General features: G+C 48.9%; 1 protein-coding gene across 1 annotated transcript in view; it reads right to left on the minus strand.

Annotated features, from left to right (window-relative positions):
* Nucleotides 1-229: 229 nt before the first annotated feature.
* LOC142579485 (uncharacterized) overlaps nt 230-20,801 on the minus strand; it is a 33,350-nt gene continuing 12,778 nt past the window's right edge. The window contains exon 4 of the mRNA XM_075689727.1: nt 230-910. Coding sequence (XP_075545842.1) covers nt 675-910 — 236 coding nt within the window. The 3' untranslated portion in view covers nt 230-674. The remainder of the gene's footprint in view (nt 911-20,801) is intronic.

Consider the following 20,801-nt stretch of genomic DNA (forward strand, 5'->3'; position numbering starts at 1 on the left):
TGCTTCAAAACAATTTAAAAATCAGCATATCTAAATACCTTCATTACCTCCTCCCCATTAAAATGCTGGTGCAAAGAACGATCTATAGCAGAAGAAAACGTTTGCGAAGCACAGGAACAACACAAGAACCAATATAAATGCCTTGTCATTAGACATAACAATCGTCATTAAAATTGATGAATGTGAATTTAAAATAAAACTACAGAACACACAAAAACACGTCAACGGACACGCCTGAAGCATTTTGGAAGGCAATAGCACCGCTTTCCTAGATGAAACTTCCGACACAAGGAAACAATTTATTGTGTGAGACAGAATAAAAGAAATCCTCAATGTCCAGGAAAAACATGTGCCTTATTAAAAAATTCGTCTGCAGGAAGTGCATGACAGATGAAGAATTCTCAGTCGGAAAGTTATCATCAACAAGTGAATTAACGAGCTTCACTAAAAACGGGCTAATCATTCAGCCCCCTACCGCGTTCGCTCACAACTGTCCAGCATTTTAATGGGGAGGGGGGAACTAATGAAAGTATTTAAATATGTTGATTATATTTGCCCGCTGGAAGGTGACAAAGGGCGACAATATCTGTCCCCTCTTTTCACGTATTCTCTCTTTTAGATGAGCCATGGGCTGTATAACTTCAGCATCAGAATTTAATGAAATAAAAAAAAATTTAGAAAAAGATCGAAACCAATATAGAATATATGAATTCCGCCACCAGGAATTGGTCCCGCCAGCTGATGCCATGGGCTCCCAGATGTTGCAGTCGCACAAAGATGGAGTCTTCTGGCATCGGATGTAGCCAATTTTGAATGTGGGCGGCAAGGCTTGCGGGCTTGATGCCATCCGCTCCGAAGCCAATGGCACGGAGTGACATCTTCACCACGAAGCAAAGCGCTGCCGCCATCACTGCAGATAATGAGAAAAAAGGCATACTCAGCTTTCTCAAATTGAAACTGTATAAAGGTAGCAATTACGACGGGCCACCCATAATACACCCAGTCAATCTCGAAGGCTAGATGACCCTTCCAGAAGCGTCGCAAGGTATGTCTTATGCAAAGAGATGGTTTATATGGAGACAAAATTGCGAATAAAAGGCAGGCACAATAATTTCTCAAGTCGTTCGTCCATGGCTTAATTAAATATCATAGGCTGCATTGGTTACCTCGCAGCTCGAGGCTTGCCTGTCACTATAGTGCGCTTGAGTCAGACAGCCGCTTTGGGATAGGGGTATGCTTCTGCAAATAATAAGGTACCTTTATACAGGCGTGTAGGCAAATGAGATTTCTAGTGATGTCATCGATAGTGCAGTACGGATAAAAGTGTTTTTATGTGAAGCATATTACTAGAGCTCAACCCAGCTCCTCAGGCGCGGCGGTGTCGCCTTCAATGACCTTTGACCCCATGCCATACCACGTGGCACCGTGACGTCACGACAGAGGAGAAACGGGGCTCCAACTCGCGCCGTCGCGGCGGTATATAAGCAGCTGCGCTTGTTTCTAGGTGGCTTTGGCTCAACTCTTGCAAGATGGGCTGGGTGGGAATCGAACCGGGGTCTCCGGAGTGTGAGACGGAGACGCTACCACTGAGCCACGAGTACGATGCTTCAAAGCGGTACAAAAGCGCCTCTAGTGAATGCGGTGTTGCCTTAGAAACGAGCTGTTTCTAAGGCTCAGGCGTGCGTCGCTTGCTCAGGCGCACATTTCGTTGCCGCGCCGAACGCTGCGTTGCTCGACGCTCACCGCGTCCAATGCGGGGTGCGTAGTCGCTGCGCCGTAGCCCATTGTCTTACACCCCTTGGCGGGTCGACGGGAACGCTGTCACGTTCCACTCTTGAAGGCGAAGCAGAGTAACGCATGAGTTGTTTCTTCCTCTAGCCGAACCAAATATAGCCAAGCAACAGCAGTTCACCAGGCTAAACAGTGGTTCAACAACTAAACTAAAGGCTAGTATGCTTCGCATCCTGGGCTTAACCTTAGCTAAGCCACAGCCATTTTTTTCTTTCTTCTTATCATGATTCGCCTAATGAAGTTACAATGCATCTGATTAACCATTTACAAGCAATTTCTGAGCAACCACGTAGGCGCAACCACGTTTGCTCCTACGTGGTTCATATATATATATATATATATATATATATATATATATATATATATATATATATATATATATATATATATATATATATATATATATATATATATATATATATTGCCACTAGATATCACGCGCCAGCGCTGAGAAAGAAGTGACTGGAACGCGCGCTCGGCAAGCGGTGGGTGCTGTGGACGCCGGCTTGAATTTTTGTGCACGCTATCTTGTACAACTGTCTCTCTCGCCGACGCCAGGTAGATCTTCAATTGTCTTTTCGTGACAAAACTTGTGGAGGTGCGGGGTACGGTTCATCCGATGCCACAAACCCCTCCTGGTAGCAGGAGTACCAGCCTTGTACTAGTGGACACCCCTGTTCACTGGGCCAGCAGGAGAATCCGAGGATTACCTTCGCAGCTTGATCATCTCTCCGCAACAACGTCGACGCCCCCTCGGACCAGTATAGAAGGAACATACGTCGTTATCGACCATTATGCAAGGTACGGCCACAATGGCAACTCAGTACCTGCTGCAGAGTCTCAGAGCGCCGAAAGTGTTCCACAGGGATGTCTTCGAGGATGTAGAAGACTGGTTAATCCAGTTTGAGCGCGTTGCTGAGATAAACGAATGGAGCGACGCGGCGAAGCTGAGAAATGTCTACTTTAGCTTGGAGGACGGGGCTCGCGCTTGGTACGAGAAGCGAGAAGGGCTCCTCAAATCGTGACTCGAGTTCCGCCGTGCCTTGCTGGATACATACACCAATGCTGATCGCTGCAAACGAGCCGAACGGACGCTCCAATACCGCATTCATCTGCCGAATGAGATCGTCACGTCGTACGTAGAGGATATGACGCGCCTCTTACGTCGGGTGGACCCTACCAAGTCAGAGCAAAAGAAGCTGCGCCATTTCATGCGGGGAGTTAAAGAACAGCTATTTGCTGGCCTGGTTCGAAGCCCGCCGAAGACCGTGGGTGCATTTTTAACCGAAGCCACCACGATGGAAAAGGTGCTGCACCATCGCTCAGCTTTCTATGAAAGGCAAATGAACGCTACTTCACCTTTGCACCAGCGCTCAGCTACGTATGACAGGCACGCGAATGCTGCTTCACTGACGGACGCGGTAGCCTTTGGAAGCCTGGAAGTTCTGCGAGACCTTATCCGCTCTGTGGTTCGTGATGAGCTTCAACTGCTCAGCTGTCCGCCTCAGCGCATGCTGGGTTCCATTGCTGCCCTCATGAGAAGGGAAGTGCAGCAACCGATTCAAAGTCTCGTCCCAAGCAGTAATGCGTCGCCGGCGACAGCACAGAGTTGCAGCGCCGTCGTATCCGGAAGTTTTGGGGCGAGTCCCTGTCGGCGCTCCGATCCATTTCATCCCCGCCACGTCTTACGCCGCGTCATACGTCCCGCCGCTCCCATCAGTGCAACCGATCCAACGTATAAAAGATCGGCGCTCGCTCGAAAGGAAATCTGACGTCGGGCGTACCCCGGACAGAAGGCCTCTGTGCTATCTCTGTGGAGAAGCCGGTCACATATACCGCGAGTTCCCATACCGCCGCCTCGGACTGCAAGGTTTTGCCGCGGATTCACCCAGGCCCAGATATGGCGAAAGGCCTAGGGCGATTGAAGAGTACCAGAACCAGCAGGATATGCCACTGTTCCCACAGCGGCAGTCGCGCTCGCAGTCCCCAGGGCGATCTTCCCCAGCTCCTAGAAGCCCTCCAATGGCAGCGCAGGGACGATCGCCACGCCCTTGCCGGGAAAACTAAGAACAGAGACCTTCGGGGGCGGGTCCGCTCCCATTGAGGCAAGCACGGTCTATTGAGCATGATTCAATGACGACAGCAGCCGAACTCAGCGACAGACTCTCGCTAGACATACCTGTTGTGCTCGACGGCCGCCACATTAGTGCGTTATTGGACACGGGTGCCGACTACTCGATCTTGTGCGGAAAACTAGGGACGGAACTTAGAAAAGTTATCACGCCTTGGTCTGGAACGCAAATTCGTACTGCTGGCGGGCATATCGTAACACCGTTGGGCCTGTGCACGGTCAGAGTACAAATTCGTGGGTATACGTTTCCAGCCAGATGCCTTATACTCCGCGACTGCTCTCGGGGCCTCATCTTGGGCGTCGACTTTCTGCGAGAGTATGGTGCCATTATAGACCTCCGGGAGCGCACAGTGATTTTTCGACAGAGAGAGCAGCGAACAGTCGCGACAATTGCCGACGTAACGCGCTTCGGGATTACGCCGACAATGTAACTTTACCACGACGCGCAATTGTCCTGGTAGCGGTCGTATGCGACGATCTGCGTGATGGCGAAGCTGTTGCAGAGGGCAATTCCTCCATTATGCTGACTCATGTTGTATGTGCAGCCCGCAATCTCATTATGCTTCGAGGTGGACATTCAGCGCTCCTCATGGCGAACTTCAGCCAGGAACATCGGCACCTGTTTCGTCGTACTACTATCGCTTTTGCTGAGCCCATAGCAGACGTTGCTGAATGCTTTGCGTCAATGACAGAGGACAACCCAGCTCAGACACTCAGCAATATCGACATCAATTCAGACCTTTCGGAAGAAAAGCAAAAAGCGCTGCGCGAGTTGCTACTTCGGTTCAAGGAGGGCTTCGCATCTACTTCTAAGGCACGCCAGACGCCCCTCACGAGACACCGAATAATCACGTGTGACGATTCTCGTCCCATACGACAACTGCCTTATTGCGTATCGGTGAAAGAGCGCAACGTGATTAATGCACAAGTGAAAGAAATGCTTGACGATGACGTCATACAACCATCCCAAAGCCCTTGGTCGTCGCCGGTGGTCCTTGTCAAAAAGAAAGACGGAACGCTTCGGTTCTGTGTTGACTATAGAAAGTTGAATAACGTCACAAAAAAGAGGTTTATCTGCTTCCGCGGATCGATGATTCGTTAGATCGGCTCCGACGAACCAGGTATTTTTCATTCATAGATTTGAAGACTGGATATTGGCAAATCGAAGTTGACGAACGAGATCGCGAAAAAACGGCCTTTGTTACCCCGGATGGACTGTACGAATTTAAAATACTTCCATTAGGCCTCGGTTCTGCACCGGCCACATTGCAGAGAATGGTGGACACTGTTCTGACGGGTCTGAAGTGGCAGAGTTGTTTAGTATACTTAGATGACGTCGTCGTGTTTGCGGCGATCTCCGAAGAACATCTGAAGCGTTTAGAGGCGGTACTTGAGGCGCTCCGCTGCGCCAATCTCACACTAAAGCCAGAAAAGTGTCACTTCGTTACGAAGAGTTGAAGTTTCTCGGGCATGGGGTCGTGAACGCTGACGGTGTCCAGCCTGACCCAGACAAAACATCTGCTGTTGTTGCTTTTCTGACTCCTCGTTACAAGAAAGCAGTATGCCGCTTCCTCGGTCTGTGTGCCTACTATGGTCGCTTCATCGCTAATTTCTGCCGGATCGCTGAACCACTCATACGCCTCACGCGAGAAGACACACCCTTCGTTTGGATGGATGAGCAGGACGCAGCTTTCACCGAGTTACGGCAGGGCGTGCAGGAATCACCCGTTCTCGCTTACTTTGACGAGGACGCTGTCACTGAGGTGCATACCGACGCAAGCAACATCGGTCTTGGCGCTGTTCTCGTTCAACACCAGGAAGGCGTCGAGCGAGTGATCGCTTACACCAGTCGCACCCTTTCACGCGCCAAAATCAACTACTCCACTTCCGAGAAAGTGTGTCTAGCGGTGGTGTGGGCCATCATGAAATTTCAGCCTTATCTCTAGGGTCGCCCTTTCAAGGTGGCGACAGATCGCCATTCCTTGTGTTGGTTAGCCAACTTACGAGACCCGTCCGGGCGACTTGCTCGATGGAGTCTCCGTCTGCAGGAGTTCGATGTTACCCTTGTCTACAAATCGGGCCGCAAACACGAAGATGCGGACACGTTGTCGCGCGCTCCCGTCAAAACTTGCCATAAGGACATGGACGAAGACGGCGCATTCCTTTGGGTCCTCACCGCATCCGACCTGATCGCACGGCAGCGCGAGGAGGACGAAATACGCCCTCTCATCAATCACCTAGAAGGCAAGAATGTTGCAATCCCACGACACATTTGTCGCAGTCTCTCGACATTCTGCCTCCGAAGCGGTGTCCTCTACAAGAAAAACTAGAGTGCCAGCGACAAAGAGTATCTATTGGTCGTAACTGCCACCCTCCGTGATGACATTCTCCTAGCCTGCCATGATGGGCCCACGTCTGGACACTTCGGATTTTCACGTACTCTTGCAAAGGTACGCCGGAAGTACTACTGGCCCAGACTTTCTACCACGGTGAAGCGTAACGTGCAAAGCTGCCGTGAATTTCAACGCAGGAAATCACCGTATTTGAAGCCCGGGGGGTTACTCCAACCCATCGCACCACCTAGCGCGCCGTTTGATCATATCGGCATGGATCTTCTGGGGCCCTTTCCCTTGTCAGCCAGCGGAAAGAAGTGGATTATAATCGCCACAGACTGTCTAACACGCTACGCCGAGACGAAAGCTGTACAACGTGCCAGGGCCTACGAAGTTGTCCAGTTCTTTATCGAACAGATAGTCCTAAGACATGGTGCCCTATCACATGTCACACCGACAGAGAAACTGCCTTTACAGCCCAACTGATAGAGGACATATTCGAGTTGAGCTGCACGCAGCATCGCAAGGCCACTGCATCCTATCATCCGCACACCAATGGACTGACGCAACGGCTAAACAAAACCATTGCTGACGTGCTGTCTATGTATGTAGACGTCCAGCATAAAACATCGGATCAAGTCCTGCCGTACGTTACATTCGCGTACAACACCGCCATTCAGGAAACAACACATTTCGCACCGTTCCGCCTTGTATACGGGCGCGAGGTCCAGACCACGCTAGATGCAATTCTCCCGTACGACACCGACGCATCAATTACTTCCTACGACGAGCAACTTACTCAACACGCAGAGGCAGCTCGTTAACTAGCGCGCATACACATCACGACGCAGCAGAGTACAACACACGACGCTACAACCTTCGACATCGGCAAGTCGAGTACCAGCCAGGTGACCAAGTCTAGGTGTGGACTCCAATTCGTCGCCAGGGGTTGTCTAAGAAGCTGTTTAGTAGATACTTTGCACCCTACAAAGTGATAGGCCGCGTTAGTGAAGTGAACTATGAGGTCATTCCCGACGGTGCCGCGTCGCCTCGGCGTCGGCAGCACCACTCAGAAATAGTGCATATTATTCGCCTTAAATCGTATTTCTCGCGTTAAGGCGGCGCCAACCCGATCTCATACGATTTCCACAGAAAAGCATCGGGTCGATGCTTTTCTTTTGGCGGGGGGATAATGCCGATAGGTGTCTCACGCCAGCGCTGAGAAAGAAGTGACTGGAACGCGCGCTCGGCAAGACGTGGGCGCTGAAGAAGAAGAAGCAGAGACTGAGGACGCCGGCTTGAGTTTATGTGTACGCTATCTTGTACAACTGTCTGTCTCGCCGACGCCGGGTAGATCTTCAATTGTCTTTTCGTGACAATATATATAGTTGAATTGAAGCAGAAGCAGTGCATTTGAGACTATGTTAGGACCTAATACATGTACTCCACTGATTCAGTCAACTACGATCTGATTTCAAAAACAAGGATTTTCAACGGTCGATTTGTACAGCAAAAGAAATTAATTCAACAGCTTGCAAAACCAAAACTTCCAAGCAAGTGCAAAGAAAAAAAATGTTGCATACGTGGAGTCAGGAGACTCAAGATGCATGGGCACATTTTTAAAGAGGATAGCGAAATGTTTCACTAATGTTTTAAGTGACCCACGTTACCAAAACTTTAGTAAAAAATGACAGTAAGTAATGACTTGCAGGCGATTACATTTTTGGCAGTGCTGTAATTAACAGATTTCTTTTTTACTTAGCATTGCTGACTGTACTTAAGACTTCTATCGCTAACGAATTCTATTTAAGAGGAACCTTTGGCGCCGGCCCAACTCCAACGCGGCCTATTCAAATGCTTGTAAAATGCGGAAACGCTAGTTTCTCAGATAAACCTTGAACCATTTTTTGTGAAATTTGCTGCATTCGAGAGAGAAATATAAATTGTAGTTACTCTTCGTTGCGAAATTTCGATTTAGGGCTTGAACGCGGCCTACTCAAATAGATGTAAAACGCAGAAATGCTAGTATAAGATAAGCACTGAACCGATTCTAATGAAACTTTCTGCATTTGAGAGATAACGTTAAATCCTATTTACTGTTTCAAGCGAAATATCCATTAAAGGCCAGAATTTTGCTAAAAGAATTTTCAAAAATTCGAAAGTCCAAGAAGAAGAAAAGAAGCCCTATGTTTACAGTTTAATAGCTCTCAATCATAAACAGACATAAAAGTTCTGGAAACGGCATTCTTTAGATCATGCAAAGCGGACGAATTTTATTTTTCAATTTATATCTTACGTGAATTTGTTTTGTTGTGTACAAGGGTTCCGGAAAAGTTGTATATCCCTATTACTAAATTTTTTCAGAATCATCTATACGTATCAATTTTGTCTACGTTACATGTACTATCAGTTAAAATTCACAGAAATGGGATATCATATTTTATGTTGAGTTACAGATTAAAACTTGGTAGTTCGTTTTCTGAACATTTGCTATTTTTCCCAAATATTAATGAAAGGTTGACAACCTAAATCAAAAACTCGAAAGGAACAGACACTAGATTTTAAGTTTTCTATTAAATGCAACACACTCCGCCAAATTTGGTGCAGTGGCTGCCTAGCAAAACGAATTCTCCATTTACATGTATTCAGATAGGAGCACCCGAGCTGTATCTTCCTCTTGAGCAGTTACTTTATTCACTAGTCAAGCTCTAAGTGCTGAAGCAGCTTTGAGCACTAGCATTTGGAAGGAACTACAATGGAACGCCCACGGTCGCCCCACGCAGCTGTCCCAGGGATGCGCATGTTCAGATAGGTGAACTCGGACACTCAATCGTCATCAGCCTATTTTTATGTCCACTACAGGATGATGGCCTCTCCCTTTGACCTCAAATTGCCCATTTCTTGCGCGACCTGATTACAACTCGCGCCTACACAAATTTCCTAATTTCATCCCCCGCCTCATTCTCCGTCATCCTGGACTGCCTTTCGCTTCTCTTGACACCTATTCGCCAGTTCTAATGGTCCATCAGTTGTATATCCTACGCATTGCATGCATTCCCAGCTGCGTATCACCAATAGTATATGTATCTTAATCTCTCAAACCCCGCACATGTGAGCTGCCAAATAAATCGGTACTTTTACGACTCCATAGCGATGATTTCTTCGGACGCTGATGGCAGGAACTCATCTACGGACAATTTTTTATCGCTTGTTTTACCCGACAAGGAGCACCTTGTTCAAGCACCAGCCACACTGAAGCGCTGCTCTTCGGAGAAGGCCCAATTGCGAGCATCACTGCATTAACCCAACACAGCCTCGTGGGCAAAGGGTCCCCAGTAACAACACCGTGCTTCAGCATGCACATCCAGCGAGTTGTAGTGTTGGTGCAGATGTCATCAGAAGAAAATAGAGATAGTCGACCAATGGAAATCTTTAAACGCAATTATCATTGAAGCTATTTAAGACGCAGAAGGCTGCGAAACATGCAATGGAAAATTCAGACTTTCTTGTTCTATTTATTGTGTTTCTATAATGTCAATCACATTAGGACGAAAAATTACGTAGAAATGTTGGATTTTTTTTAGTCAATTCCAATCAGAATCTGCTGCATGAAATGCAACTTGCTACTTATCAGCGACCCCCGCTTTTGGCCTATGTGTGCTGGCATTGACAAAATATAGGGTGCCATGATTTAACCAATTTCCAGGATCATATACCTGTTCACAAAACACGATTCTGTAGTGCGTTTATGAGTGCGAGACCCGTGCCACGATTTTTATGTTTACGTTGTACGTTGTACTGCAGTTAAGAAATCATTACATTGTCCCCGAATCGCTCAAATTCCAGAGTGAGCGAGCTTGCATTGTTCAACAACTGTTGAAATAAATGACTCTTTTTGACGTTTCTGAAAACCTCTGCTTAGTGTAGAAATGCTGAAATATGCTGCTGGGACAGTTGTTTTATTTAAACAACCATGTGGGTGCTGCGATGTATGTGCACGCCAAGTCAATTAGGCAGTTAGCCCTCAACATAAGCATGCGACAAAATTCTAGAAAGGCTGAAGTATTTTGTTTCCTTCTTGTGGAGGGTTACCCTTACTGCAAATTTGTGCTGATGTTGAGATAGTGATTTTACTGATACTGAACTGAGGTTATGAGCCACCGCCCCCACCAATTAAAGATTATTGTCATGCGCTTGTTTGCATCTGAGCCGCTAAATATTTTGGCCGCTTGTTACAATGCTAACCGAAAATTGTCTCAACGTTGACATTGTAGACAAAACTTTGTAACAATCGAAAGTTAATTTTTCACAGTCTGGATATACATAAGTATCACAATTCAGAGTTCATACACAATATCGCATATATATATATATATATATATATATATATATATATATATATATATATATATACTATAAAGGAGGTTTATTGGAGTTCCTAGCGACCGCCGGTTCTACGATGCACCGAGCACAGTCCCCGAGCTCGAGCTTCTACTGCGTGCTTGATGCTGCCGATGCTGCTGACTCAGTGTGCACATCGTTATCTTCCTTACAATGGCCCCGCGGAAATAAAGGAGCCATCCTGGCGACTTAGTTTTCTGGAAGGGCGGTAGAATGGTGATAAGGCTTGAGATAGTGAACATGAACGACTTATATATATTATATATATATATATATATATATATATATATATATATATATATATATATATATATATATATATATATATATATATATATATATATATATTCACGCCATCTGCTGTAGAGGAATTCCAGATACAAAACAATACGGGGTAACGGGGTGGACTGTTCCAAATCCACAAGGACATTGCGGTCTTCCCGGGGGCTTCCTCTTTCCAACTGCTCCAGTCGACTCCCCATCCTTCCAGGTGCAAATATTCGCTCCTCCCTTCGGTGTAGTCCCAATCTTCTCCAACTATCCTCCGTTCAGCTGCCACAATTACGATTTATTTGTATCCCTTGTTTTGATCTCACCGCTGGTACGATCTGTTGAGAACTCGGCGCTGACGCCCGTGGTTGTACCTGGGTCGCAAGCCCCAAGGGTAGCGTTGGCCTGGCGGCCTGGGGTACAACTGGAAGCATCCGAAGGTCCCGGCAAAGCATGAGTCGACTGGTAACAACAAAACAACTTGTTTATTTTAACATCGCAAAGAGTTGGCGGTCAGGTTGACCGAAGTAGAGAGACGGGAGAGCACTTTACTCAACAGAAGAAATCGGAGCCCTCCTTTTGGCGTCCGGGGGCAGCTGTCTTTATACTCTCGCAGTTGAGGGCAAGAAGGAACCCCTCAATAGACGAGCACGTGAACGTACAATGTCGTAGCGCTGTCGTAGCACAATGTCGTAGCACAATGTCGTAGCACAATGTCGTAGCACACTGTCGTAGCGCTGCCGGTCGGGCACAATGACTGTAATGAGAGGGTGATCCCTGCTTTCGCATCGCCTGGTTCGGGCACAATGACTGGAAGGAGAGGGTGATCCTTTGCGGTCGCATCGCCGCAGTCGCGCCTGGAAACACCTGGCGGGGAGCGTTGCGGCGACGACGATCGGGCCAAAATGTCTGCCGCCCCGCCGCAGTCGCGCCGGCAAAACCACGTGTCGCAGGCGAAACGCAACAGACCGCCCCGCCGGGGAAAGGAGATCCCGATGGACAGGGGACTGCATCCGCTGTCCGGAGGGATGTCGCTCGATGATGCTCATAACCGAAGTCGGGCGTCCCTCGACGTTTCTTGAGCGCAGCGCACAGAGAAGGCCTCGTTCTCTCGTTCAGGTTCGCACGGGACACTGCAAAGTGACTTCGGGAGAGTTCACATTTTTGTTCTCGTTCCCGGCAAGCGTTAGAACTACGCTGAAACTCAACCGCTCAGTCAGCAAGCACGGCACAACCCTCACTAAGCCCTGCCAGGCTCTTTCCCCTTTTTATACCACTGCCTAGTTCCTTACAGTAGTCTAGCATCACTCAGAACGCGTCCACAAATTGAAAAATTGCACTAGAAAGCATATCATCACTTTGAAACACTAAACAAAAGCAATATGTTAAAAAAAATCCTGCCTCAGGAAGAAAAACATCAGTAACAAACAATTTTGAGGCTGATTCCTACGTTAGGGGCTTCGACTTAAGCCATCGGCGTTACCGTTGAGACTCCCCTTTTTGTAACGCACCTCAAAGGAATATTGTTGTAAAGCGAGGCTCCAGCGCAGGAGGCGGCCATTTTTGGGAGAGATGGTCTGCAGCCATTGGAGAGGGCAGTGATCCGTCTCAATGATAAACCTCGAGCCGGCTAGATAGCATGACAATTTCTGAACGGCCCACACGAGACATGCACACTCTTTCTCGGTGGCGCTATACGCCTGCTCACGACTGGTCAGCTTACGACTAGCATACAGGACGGGGTGTTCTACTTCTCCCTTTTCCCGTTGGCACAGTACAACGCCCATGCCTCGCTCACTAGCATCGCACTGAACAATGAACCCTTTTGTATAGTCTGGCGATCGTAGCACAGGCTGGTTTGTTAGGGCACTTTTTAGGGCGCTAAAAGCTCTTTCCTTTGTCTCGTCCCAGACGACTGTTTGAGGCTCTGTCTTTCTTAGAGCATCCGTCAGGGGAGCCGCGATATCAGAGTACCTAGGGATGTACCTCTGATAGTAGCCGGCGACACCCAAGAACGACCGAATATCGGTCTTGGTGCGCGGTTGCGGAAAGTCTCGCACAGCGGCCACTTTTATTTCAGAGGGGCGGCGACGACCCTGACCAATCACGTGACTGAGGTAGACAACCTCGGCCTGTGCTAACTGGCACTTAGGAGCCTTGACTGTCAAGCCCGCTTCGCGCAGGCGGGTTAGCACTGCCCGCAAGTGTGTCATATGCTCAGACCAGGATGCGGAGAATATCGCTACGTCGTCTAGATACGGTAAAGCGAATTCTTGCTGTCCCCGCAACACTTTATCCATGAGGCTTGAAAAACAGTATGGCGCGTTCTTCAAACCAAAACTCAACACTTTAGGACGGAATGTTCCCATTGGTGAAATGAACGCCGCATACCTACTAGCCTCTTCTGTAAGTGGAACCTGCCAATAACCCCTGACAAGATCTAGGGTGGAAATAAACTGAGCGCTACTAACTTTCTCAAGGCGCTCCTCGATGTTAGGGATCGGATAAATTTGATCCTTAGTGATGGAATTAAGCCTGCGGTAGTCGACGCAAGGACGAGGTTCCTTGCCCGGTACCTCAACTAAAATCAAAGGGGAGGTATAATCACTCTCACCTGCCTCAATAACACCGAGCTGTAGCATTTTCTTTACCTCAGCCTCCATAATATCGCTCTGGCGGGGTGACACCCGATACGCCTTGGATCGTACTGGCTCTGGGGAGGTAAGTTCTATATCTTGAGTAAGTACAGAAGTCCTACCAGGCCTCTCAGAGAACAGACCTTGAAACTCTTGTAATAGCTGGTGTAGTTCGGTTTTCTGCTCGGGCGACAGCGGTGCTTTACTGATAAGGTCACTAATGACTTGACCGGTGTCTTCCCTGTTCGTCACTGAGCCTAGTCCCGGAAGCTCGACCGGAAGCTCTTCAGGAACGTTTACCATCATGCACACCACTGCTTCCCTTTGTCTATAAGGTTTGAGCAGATTACAGTGGTAAACTTGCTGTGCTTTCCGCTTTCCTGGCAGACTTACCACGTAGTTAACGTCCGACAGTTTCTGAACAATTCGTGCTGGGCCCTCCCACTGCGCGTCTAGTTTGTTGTTTAGCGATGTGCGCAATATCATGACCTCATCGCCCACCTCAAAACGACGGGCCCTGGCTGTCCGATCATAATAAACCTTGGCCCTCTGCTGGGCCTTCGTCATTGCTTCACCTGACAACTCCTGTGCCCTTCTTAAGCGTTCGAGGAGCTTAAGTACGTACTCCACCACGACTGGGTCGTCGCCCCTACCTTCCCACGATTCTCGAAGCATGCGAAGCGGAGATCGAAGCGAGCGACCGTACACCAGTTCAGCTGGCGAAAACCCCGTAGCCGCATGCGGCGCGGTCCTTAATGCAAACATCACCCCAGGCAGACACAGCTCCCAGTCAGTTCGATGTTCAAAACACAAGGCTCTCAACACGCGCTTCATGACGGAGTGGAGCTTCTCAACGGAATTCGACTGTGGGTGGTACACTGAGCTGTGTAGCAGCTTTACCCCACACCTTTCGAGAAAAGTTGTCGTCAAAGCGCTAGTAAACACTGTGCCCTGATCTGATTGGATTTCTGCAGGAAAACCAACTCGCGCAAATATGGACAGTAGTGCATTGACTATCTCAACTGAGCTGAGTTCTTTAAGCGGCACTGCTTCAGGGAACTTTGTCGCTGGGCAGATCACAGTCAAAATGTGTCTGTACCCCGTGGCTGTTACCGGCAGAGGTCCCACTGTATCAATAACGAGCCGTCTAAAAGGCTCCGTTATGATAGGTACCAATTTCAACGGCGCCCTTGATTTGTCCCCTGGTTTGCCCACCCGCTGACAAGTGTCACATGTCCTCACGAAATGGTCTGCGTCCCGAAAACACCCTGGCCAATAGTACTCTTGCAAGAGACGGTCCTTAGTTTTCTTAACTCCTAGGTGTCCGGACCACGAACCCCCATGCGACAAGCGCAACAGATCCTGACGATAGCATTGAGGCACGATCAGCTGATCGAACTCCACTCCTCGGCGGTCTAGATACTTCCGGTACAGGACTCCACCTCTTTCCACAAAACGCGCATTTTTCCTGGCGATACCTTCTTTGACATTGCAGCGCACGTTTTCCAGGCTGCCATCCTTTTTTTGCTCGGCTATCAAAGCCGACCGGCTGACTTTTAGCAACCTATCAAGTCCGTCTGACGTAGGCGCGATGAGCAAATCAGTAGATAGCTCTTCTAACTTTCCCGCATCGGGATTTTCCTCTCCGGTATCTGGTGCCTTTAACGTTACAGACTCAAGTTTATTCAGTTCGGGCGTGCTCTGAATATCAGCTTGCTGCGCCTCTGACCCTTTTTCGTTGTTTGATAACGTCGGCCCCGCAACTACCGCCTTTGCAGCGAGCTCCCGAACCTTCGATCTGGTTAAGGCCTGAACACTAGCTTCACCAAACAAAAGCCCCTTCTCGCGCAGGAGGTGATCGGACCTGTTTGAATATAGGTACGGGTACTGAGGTGGCAGCATAGATGACACTGCCGCCTCCGTCTCAAGCGCTCCGAAAGGTCCTTCAATAAGCACCTTTGCTACCGGCAGACACACGCTATGAGCTTCCACGGCTTGCTTGATCCATGCGCACTCGCCCGTGAACATATGGGGTTCTACGTAAGACGGGTGAACTACATCCATCGTAGCTGCGGAATCGCGAAGCACTCGGCACTCTTTCCCGTTCACGAGGAGGTCTCGCATGTAAGGCTCGAGAAGCTTCATGTTCTCGTCAGTGCTGCCTATTGAAAAAAACACAACTTTTGGTGTTGTTTCCGGACACTGCGCCGAAAAGTGACCCGGCTTCTGGCACGTATACAACAAATGCGCGCTCGCCTCATTTCGAACCGCTTTCTGCGTTTGGCTGCCGCCGTCTCTTTACGTTTGGTCGGACTGCTTTCACTCGCATCCGCACTACGTGTGTTCCCCTTTTCTCTCATGCGTGTGAACTTCGGCCTCTCAAACTTCGAGCCAAATTCACCCTTTTGACCGTCCTTAGCTCCGCGAGCCCGACGCGTCACAAACTCCTCGGCTAGCTCAGCGGCTTTAGCCACCGTGCAAACGTCTGGCCTATCCAAGACCCAGTATCGCACGTTCTCCGGTAACCGACTATAAAACTGTTCTAGCCCGAAACACTGCAGAACTTTATCGTGGTCACCGAACGCTTTCTCTTCTTTGAGCCACTCCTGCATGTTTGACATAAGCCTATACGCAAACTCTGTATATGACTCACTTTTGCCTTTCTCATTTTCCCGAAACTTCCGACGGAACGCCTCCGCAGACAGCCGGTACTTTTTTAGAAGACTCGATTTCACTGTGTCGAAGTCCTCTGCCTCCTCTCTATCCAAGCGAGCGACTACGTCGGCCGCCTCGCCGGGTAACAAAGTGAGCAAGCGCTGTGGCCACGTTTCCCGAGAGAACCCCTGCTTCTCGCACGTTCGCTCAAAGTTAACCAGGAACAAACCAATGTCCTCTCCAAGCTTAAACGGCCGCATCAGGTCAGTCATTTTGAACAATACGCGTTCTCCTGCACCGTGTGCCTGACTTCCATTACGAGCGCGTTCCATCTCTACCTCAAGACGCTTCATTTCCAAAGCGTGTTGACGGTCACGCTCTTGTTGCTCTCGCTCTTTCTGTTCTTTACGTTCACGCTCTTCTTTTTCTTTTGCAGTCTCCCTCTCTTCAATGGTCTCAAGGCATTCCGACAGCTCGTCATCCTCAGCTTCTAACTCAAGAATAGCCTTTAGCAGTTCAGGTTTTCTTAGTTTGTCTGAGACATCCAGACCCAACTCTCTTGCAAGCTCCAACAATTTCGGTTTGCGCAACGACTTCAAATCCATGGCTGCTCTGAATGCTGCTTTCTCTACTGCTTACTATTGTCTTGCCGCAAACTAACCCGGCAGCAACGACAACCACAATTACCAGCTCTGTTTCTGACACTAACAAAAGCCTGGCAAAGCTCAGAAGAAGAAAGTCCCGCACTCACCAAACCTCGCAGGCAGGAATTCCGCGCAGTCGTTCCGCTGCAGGCAACCAGTCGTCACACAGGGCTCGTTGCACTGCTCCCGGATCGTCGTTGAGCTGCATCTCTTCGCTGCTGGCCTCCGTTGTCGCGATCTCACCGCTGGCAGACAGTTGTTTGAAGTCGGAGGCGATCTCACCGCTGCCAACCAGATGTTTGAATCCCACCGCTGCCACCAGATGTTTGGGATCGCACCGCTGGTACGATCTGTTGGGAACTCGGCGCTGACGCCCGTGGTTGTACCTGGGTCGCAAGCCCCAAGGGTAGCGTTGGCCTGGCGGCCTGGGGTACAACTGGAAGCATGCGAAGGTCCCGGCAAAGCATGAGTCGACTGGTAACAACAAAACAACTTGTTTATTTTAACATCGCAAAGAGTTGGCGGTCAGGTTGACCGAAGTAGAGAGACGGGAGAGCACTTTACTCAACAGAAGAAATCGGAGCCCTCCTTTTGGCGTCCGGGGGCAGCTGTCTTTATACTCTCGCAGTTGAGGGCAAGAAGGAACCCCTCAATAGACGAGCACGTGAACGTACAATGTCGTAGCGCTGTCGTAGCACAATGTCGTAGCACAATGTCGTAGCACACTGTCGTAGCGCTGCCGGTCGGGCACAATGACTGTAATGAGAGGGTGATCCCTGCTTTCGCATCGCCTGGTTCGGGCACAATGACTGGAAGGAGAGGGTGATCCTTTGCGGTCGCATCGCCGCAGTCGCGCCTGGAAACACCTGGCGGGGAGCGTTGCGGCGACGACGATCGGGCCAAAATGTCTGCCGCCCCGCCGCAGTCGCGCCGGCAAAACCACGTGTCGCAGGCGAAACGCAACACCCTTCGCGTTCGCGTTAACTTCTACCGCAATGTTGTGGCCGTGGATGCTGGGCCCAGTATTGACCTGTCGAGCCTACTCAAAGTGCGCGCCATTGTCACCGTCCAAGAGAGCGTAAAAGCACTCCGCAAAAACACGTGTGGGTATCATTCACGGTGCGCACCCGTCTCTCTCTCTCTCTCGATGCCGACACTGTGAAACACCACATCGAATCCCCCGTACCCCTCCTTTGATTTCGCGTAGTGGCGGCGACGTGAGGGTTACCTTCGCCGGCGACGTTGTGCCAGCTAACTTTATCCCGTTCAAGCAGCGACACCCGGTCCGTGCTAAGCGGCCGCGACCAGTTCAGTGTGACCGCTTTGGCGCCTATCGCCATCTTGCTCGCGTGACGCCTGCTGCGTCCGCTGCGGCCAATCACATGCAGCCAAGACTGCACATCGCAGCGGCCGCATTGCGTTAACTGCAGTGGCAACTACGCTGCAGTGGAGCCACGCTGCCCTCACTGGCAGCTCGAGAGAAAGGCAGCTACGTTGTTGTCCACTCAGCAGCCCGTCACGTGCAAGCGGGCGCCGAGCTAGCCCTAAAGCTCGCGTGCACGTGCCCAACTCCGCCAACAGTAGACAGCCGCTCCTCGCCTGTCCGCGAGAGTCCAGTCTGTAGTAGCGTGCGGCAACCGCGAAGCCGTACTCCAGAAAACGACAGGGGCCGGTGCAGAACAAGGAATCGGCGTTTCTTTTTTTGGACACGCTTTTTATAGGCAGCGGTTGCTTATCCGCTGCTGATATCAGTGCCCGTGATGACGAAGTGGCAACGGCATGCACTTGACGTTACGTCATCACACAGTCCAGTCTAGCATCTCCTTCAGCGACACCCTGCGCGGCCACAGCTCCCATACAGCGGAACCAGAACCGCCTCATCGGCCCGCAGCTGCCGAGGAATCAGCGCGTCGCAGGACATGCGCTCATTGCGGCTGTCGCTGCAACACTACGTGTTCCGATGGATATCACCCCTACCATCGATGACACTGCAAGCCAAATGTGCGCTGCGGTCCTCGCCGCACAGGAAGCCCTGCATCGCCGTGGCTCGGCGCGGCTCTAAGCCCCGCTTTTGCTTGTTTGTTTTTGAGGACTCGCCGCCTTCCTCTGGTTTCTCTCTCACTAATATTTCTCTCTTCACTCCTCTTTCCCGTGTATGCGCTGTTGAAATGCCCTCGCACCAGCGGAAGTTACGGCGCTGCACTTCTCTTCTTATTTCTTAGAAGAAAAAAAACGCTCTCTCGAAAGGGGCGGTGACACAAAGCCACCTAGCCTGTTTGAGCTCACCAGGTAATGTACACTTTTATCAGTCCACCATTGTATCTATATCTTCCTAATGTTATCTTTGTACCTTAAAACATGCCTTAAATTTATTCATGCGCACATATCATGACGGGTGTAAAGCCAGCGTAGCTATCATGATAAAAATCCGTTTAATATTTTATGAAAAGCCTGAAATAGACAACCATTAAATATCATGGTACACTATTCAGTTGTATAATACGTCATTGTCAATAGCTGCCATTTACAGATGCCCTGGAGCGCCTGAGGAATACTCTCTCCATTGAAGATGCATGATTACCTACACAACAATACAAATTATCCCACAAACTTTTTATTAAGCAGTGATTTTAAACAAGCTGGGATAGACTGGGAGGAGTTGTGTCGGCAACAGAGATGAAAAAACTGTTTGCACCTGTTTGATATAATGTTAGGTCTTTTTTTTTGCAGACTCTTAAAGAACCTATGCGTCTCAAAGAAGATGCCTGCTCAGTACTTGGTCTTGATTGAGCGTCGCAGTCGATAACATCACATATAGGCTTTGAAGAAAGGATTTCAGATCGTGACATGCTGGTTATAACGCTTTTTTTACTTTGAGTAGGAGAGCTAGCTGTAAGGTCGAACCATCTCGAATAGCTTTAAAAAAAATATAGACGAGCTAATCATAAGAGTGGTATCGACAACTTAGAGGAAACCTTGAATAGACTCGCAGCTCAATCCTGCGGAGGTGTTAACGGTCTCTGGGTTAACTACAACAGGCTATAATACATTGTAAAAATAATTTCATTCCATCAATATTCAAGAGAACTGAGTGGTAAACACCGTGGTTTATGCCAAGCAGAATTCATCTAAAACAAAAAGCAAGAATACCAAGAAAGAAAGGATAAATTCTGCAGAGATAAGAGAGCTCACATGCAAAGTGAAACATAAAATAAAAGCTATAAAGGACGATTTCTTTTCACATAAGTTAACGATATTCACAAGGAGTCGACCGCAAGAAGTTTGGCGCTACTTATCGAAATCAGAAAGCGCGAGCCGTAAAAGTGGCAGTTTTGGCCATAGAAGGCATGCACATTGTAGCAAATACATTTAACGCCTATTGCCAATCCGCGCGTGGATGTTTGCACTAACCGACTTCGAGTGCGGCGGTGTCAGTCGCTGACGACCGGATGGGCGAAGTTGCGATAACAGAGTCGGGTATTTGAAACTTGATTTTGCATATAGACAACAGGAAGGCGCCGGGAGTGGAGAATATAATAAATGTGTTTTTAAAACGATACGCACATATTTCATTCTTGCGGATAACATTTTTCGAATCACCGAGTACAGCTTCACTTCCCAAGGATTGGCTGCGCGGGAAAGTAAGCCCATTCATAACGAAAGCAATAGATTACACGAGGAAACATATAGACCAATATCACTAACATGTTGCTTCATTAAATTAGTGGAACCCATAGCAAGTAAAGCAGTCATGACCTACTTAGAAGAAAGCAAAGTATAATGTATTATTCAACGTGGTTTTTTAGGTACGTCTGTCAGCCATAACACATTTAGTAGAGATAACACGCCGTCGCATGAACATTTAATTCCATATTCCAGGCTGATGCCATCTTTATTGATTTTTATAGGCTTGTGATCGTGTCTTGCAGTGTAAACTAAT

The sequence above is a fragment of the Dermacentor variabilis genome, chromosome 4, assembly GCF_050947875.1.
Source record: "Dermacentor variabilis isolate Ectoservices chromosome 4, ASM5094787v1, whole genome shotgun sequence".
Classification (NCBI taxonomy): Eukaryota; Metazoa; Arthropoda; class Arachnida; order Ixodida; family Ixodidae; genus Dermacentor; species Dermacentor variabilis.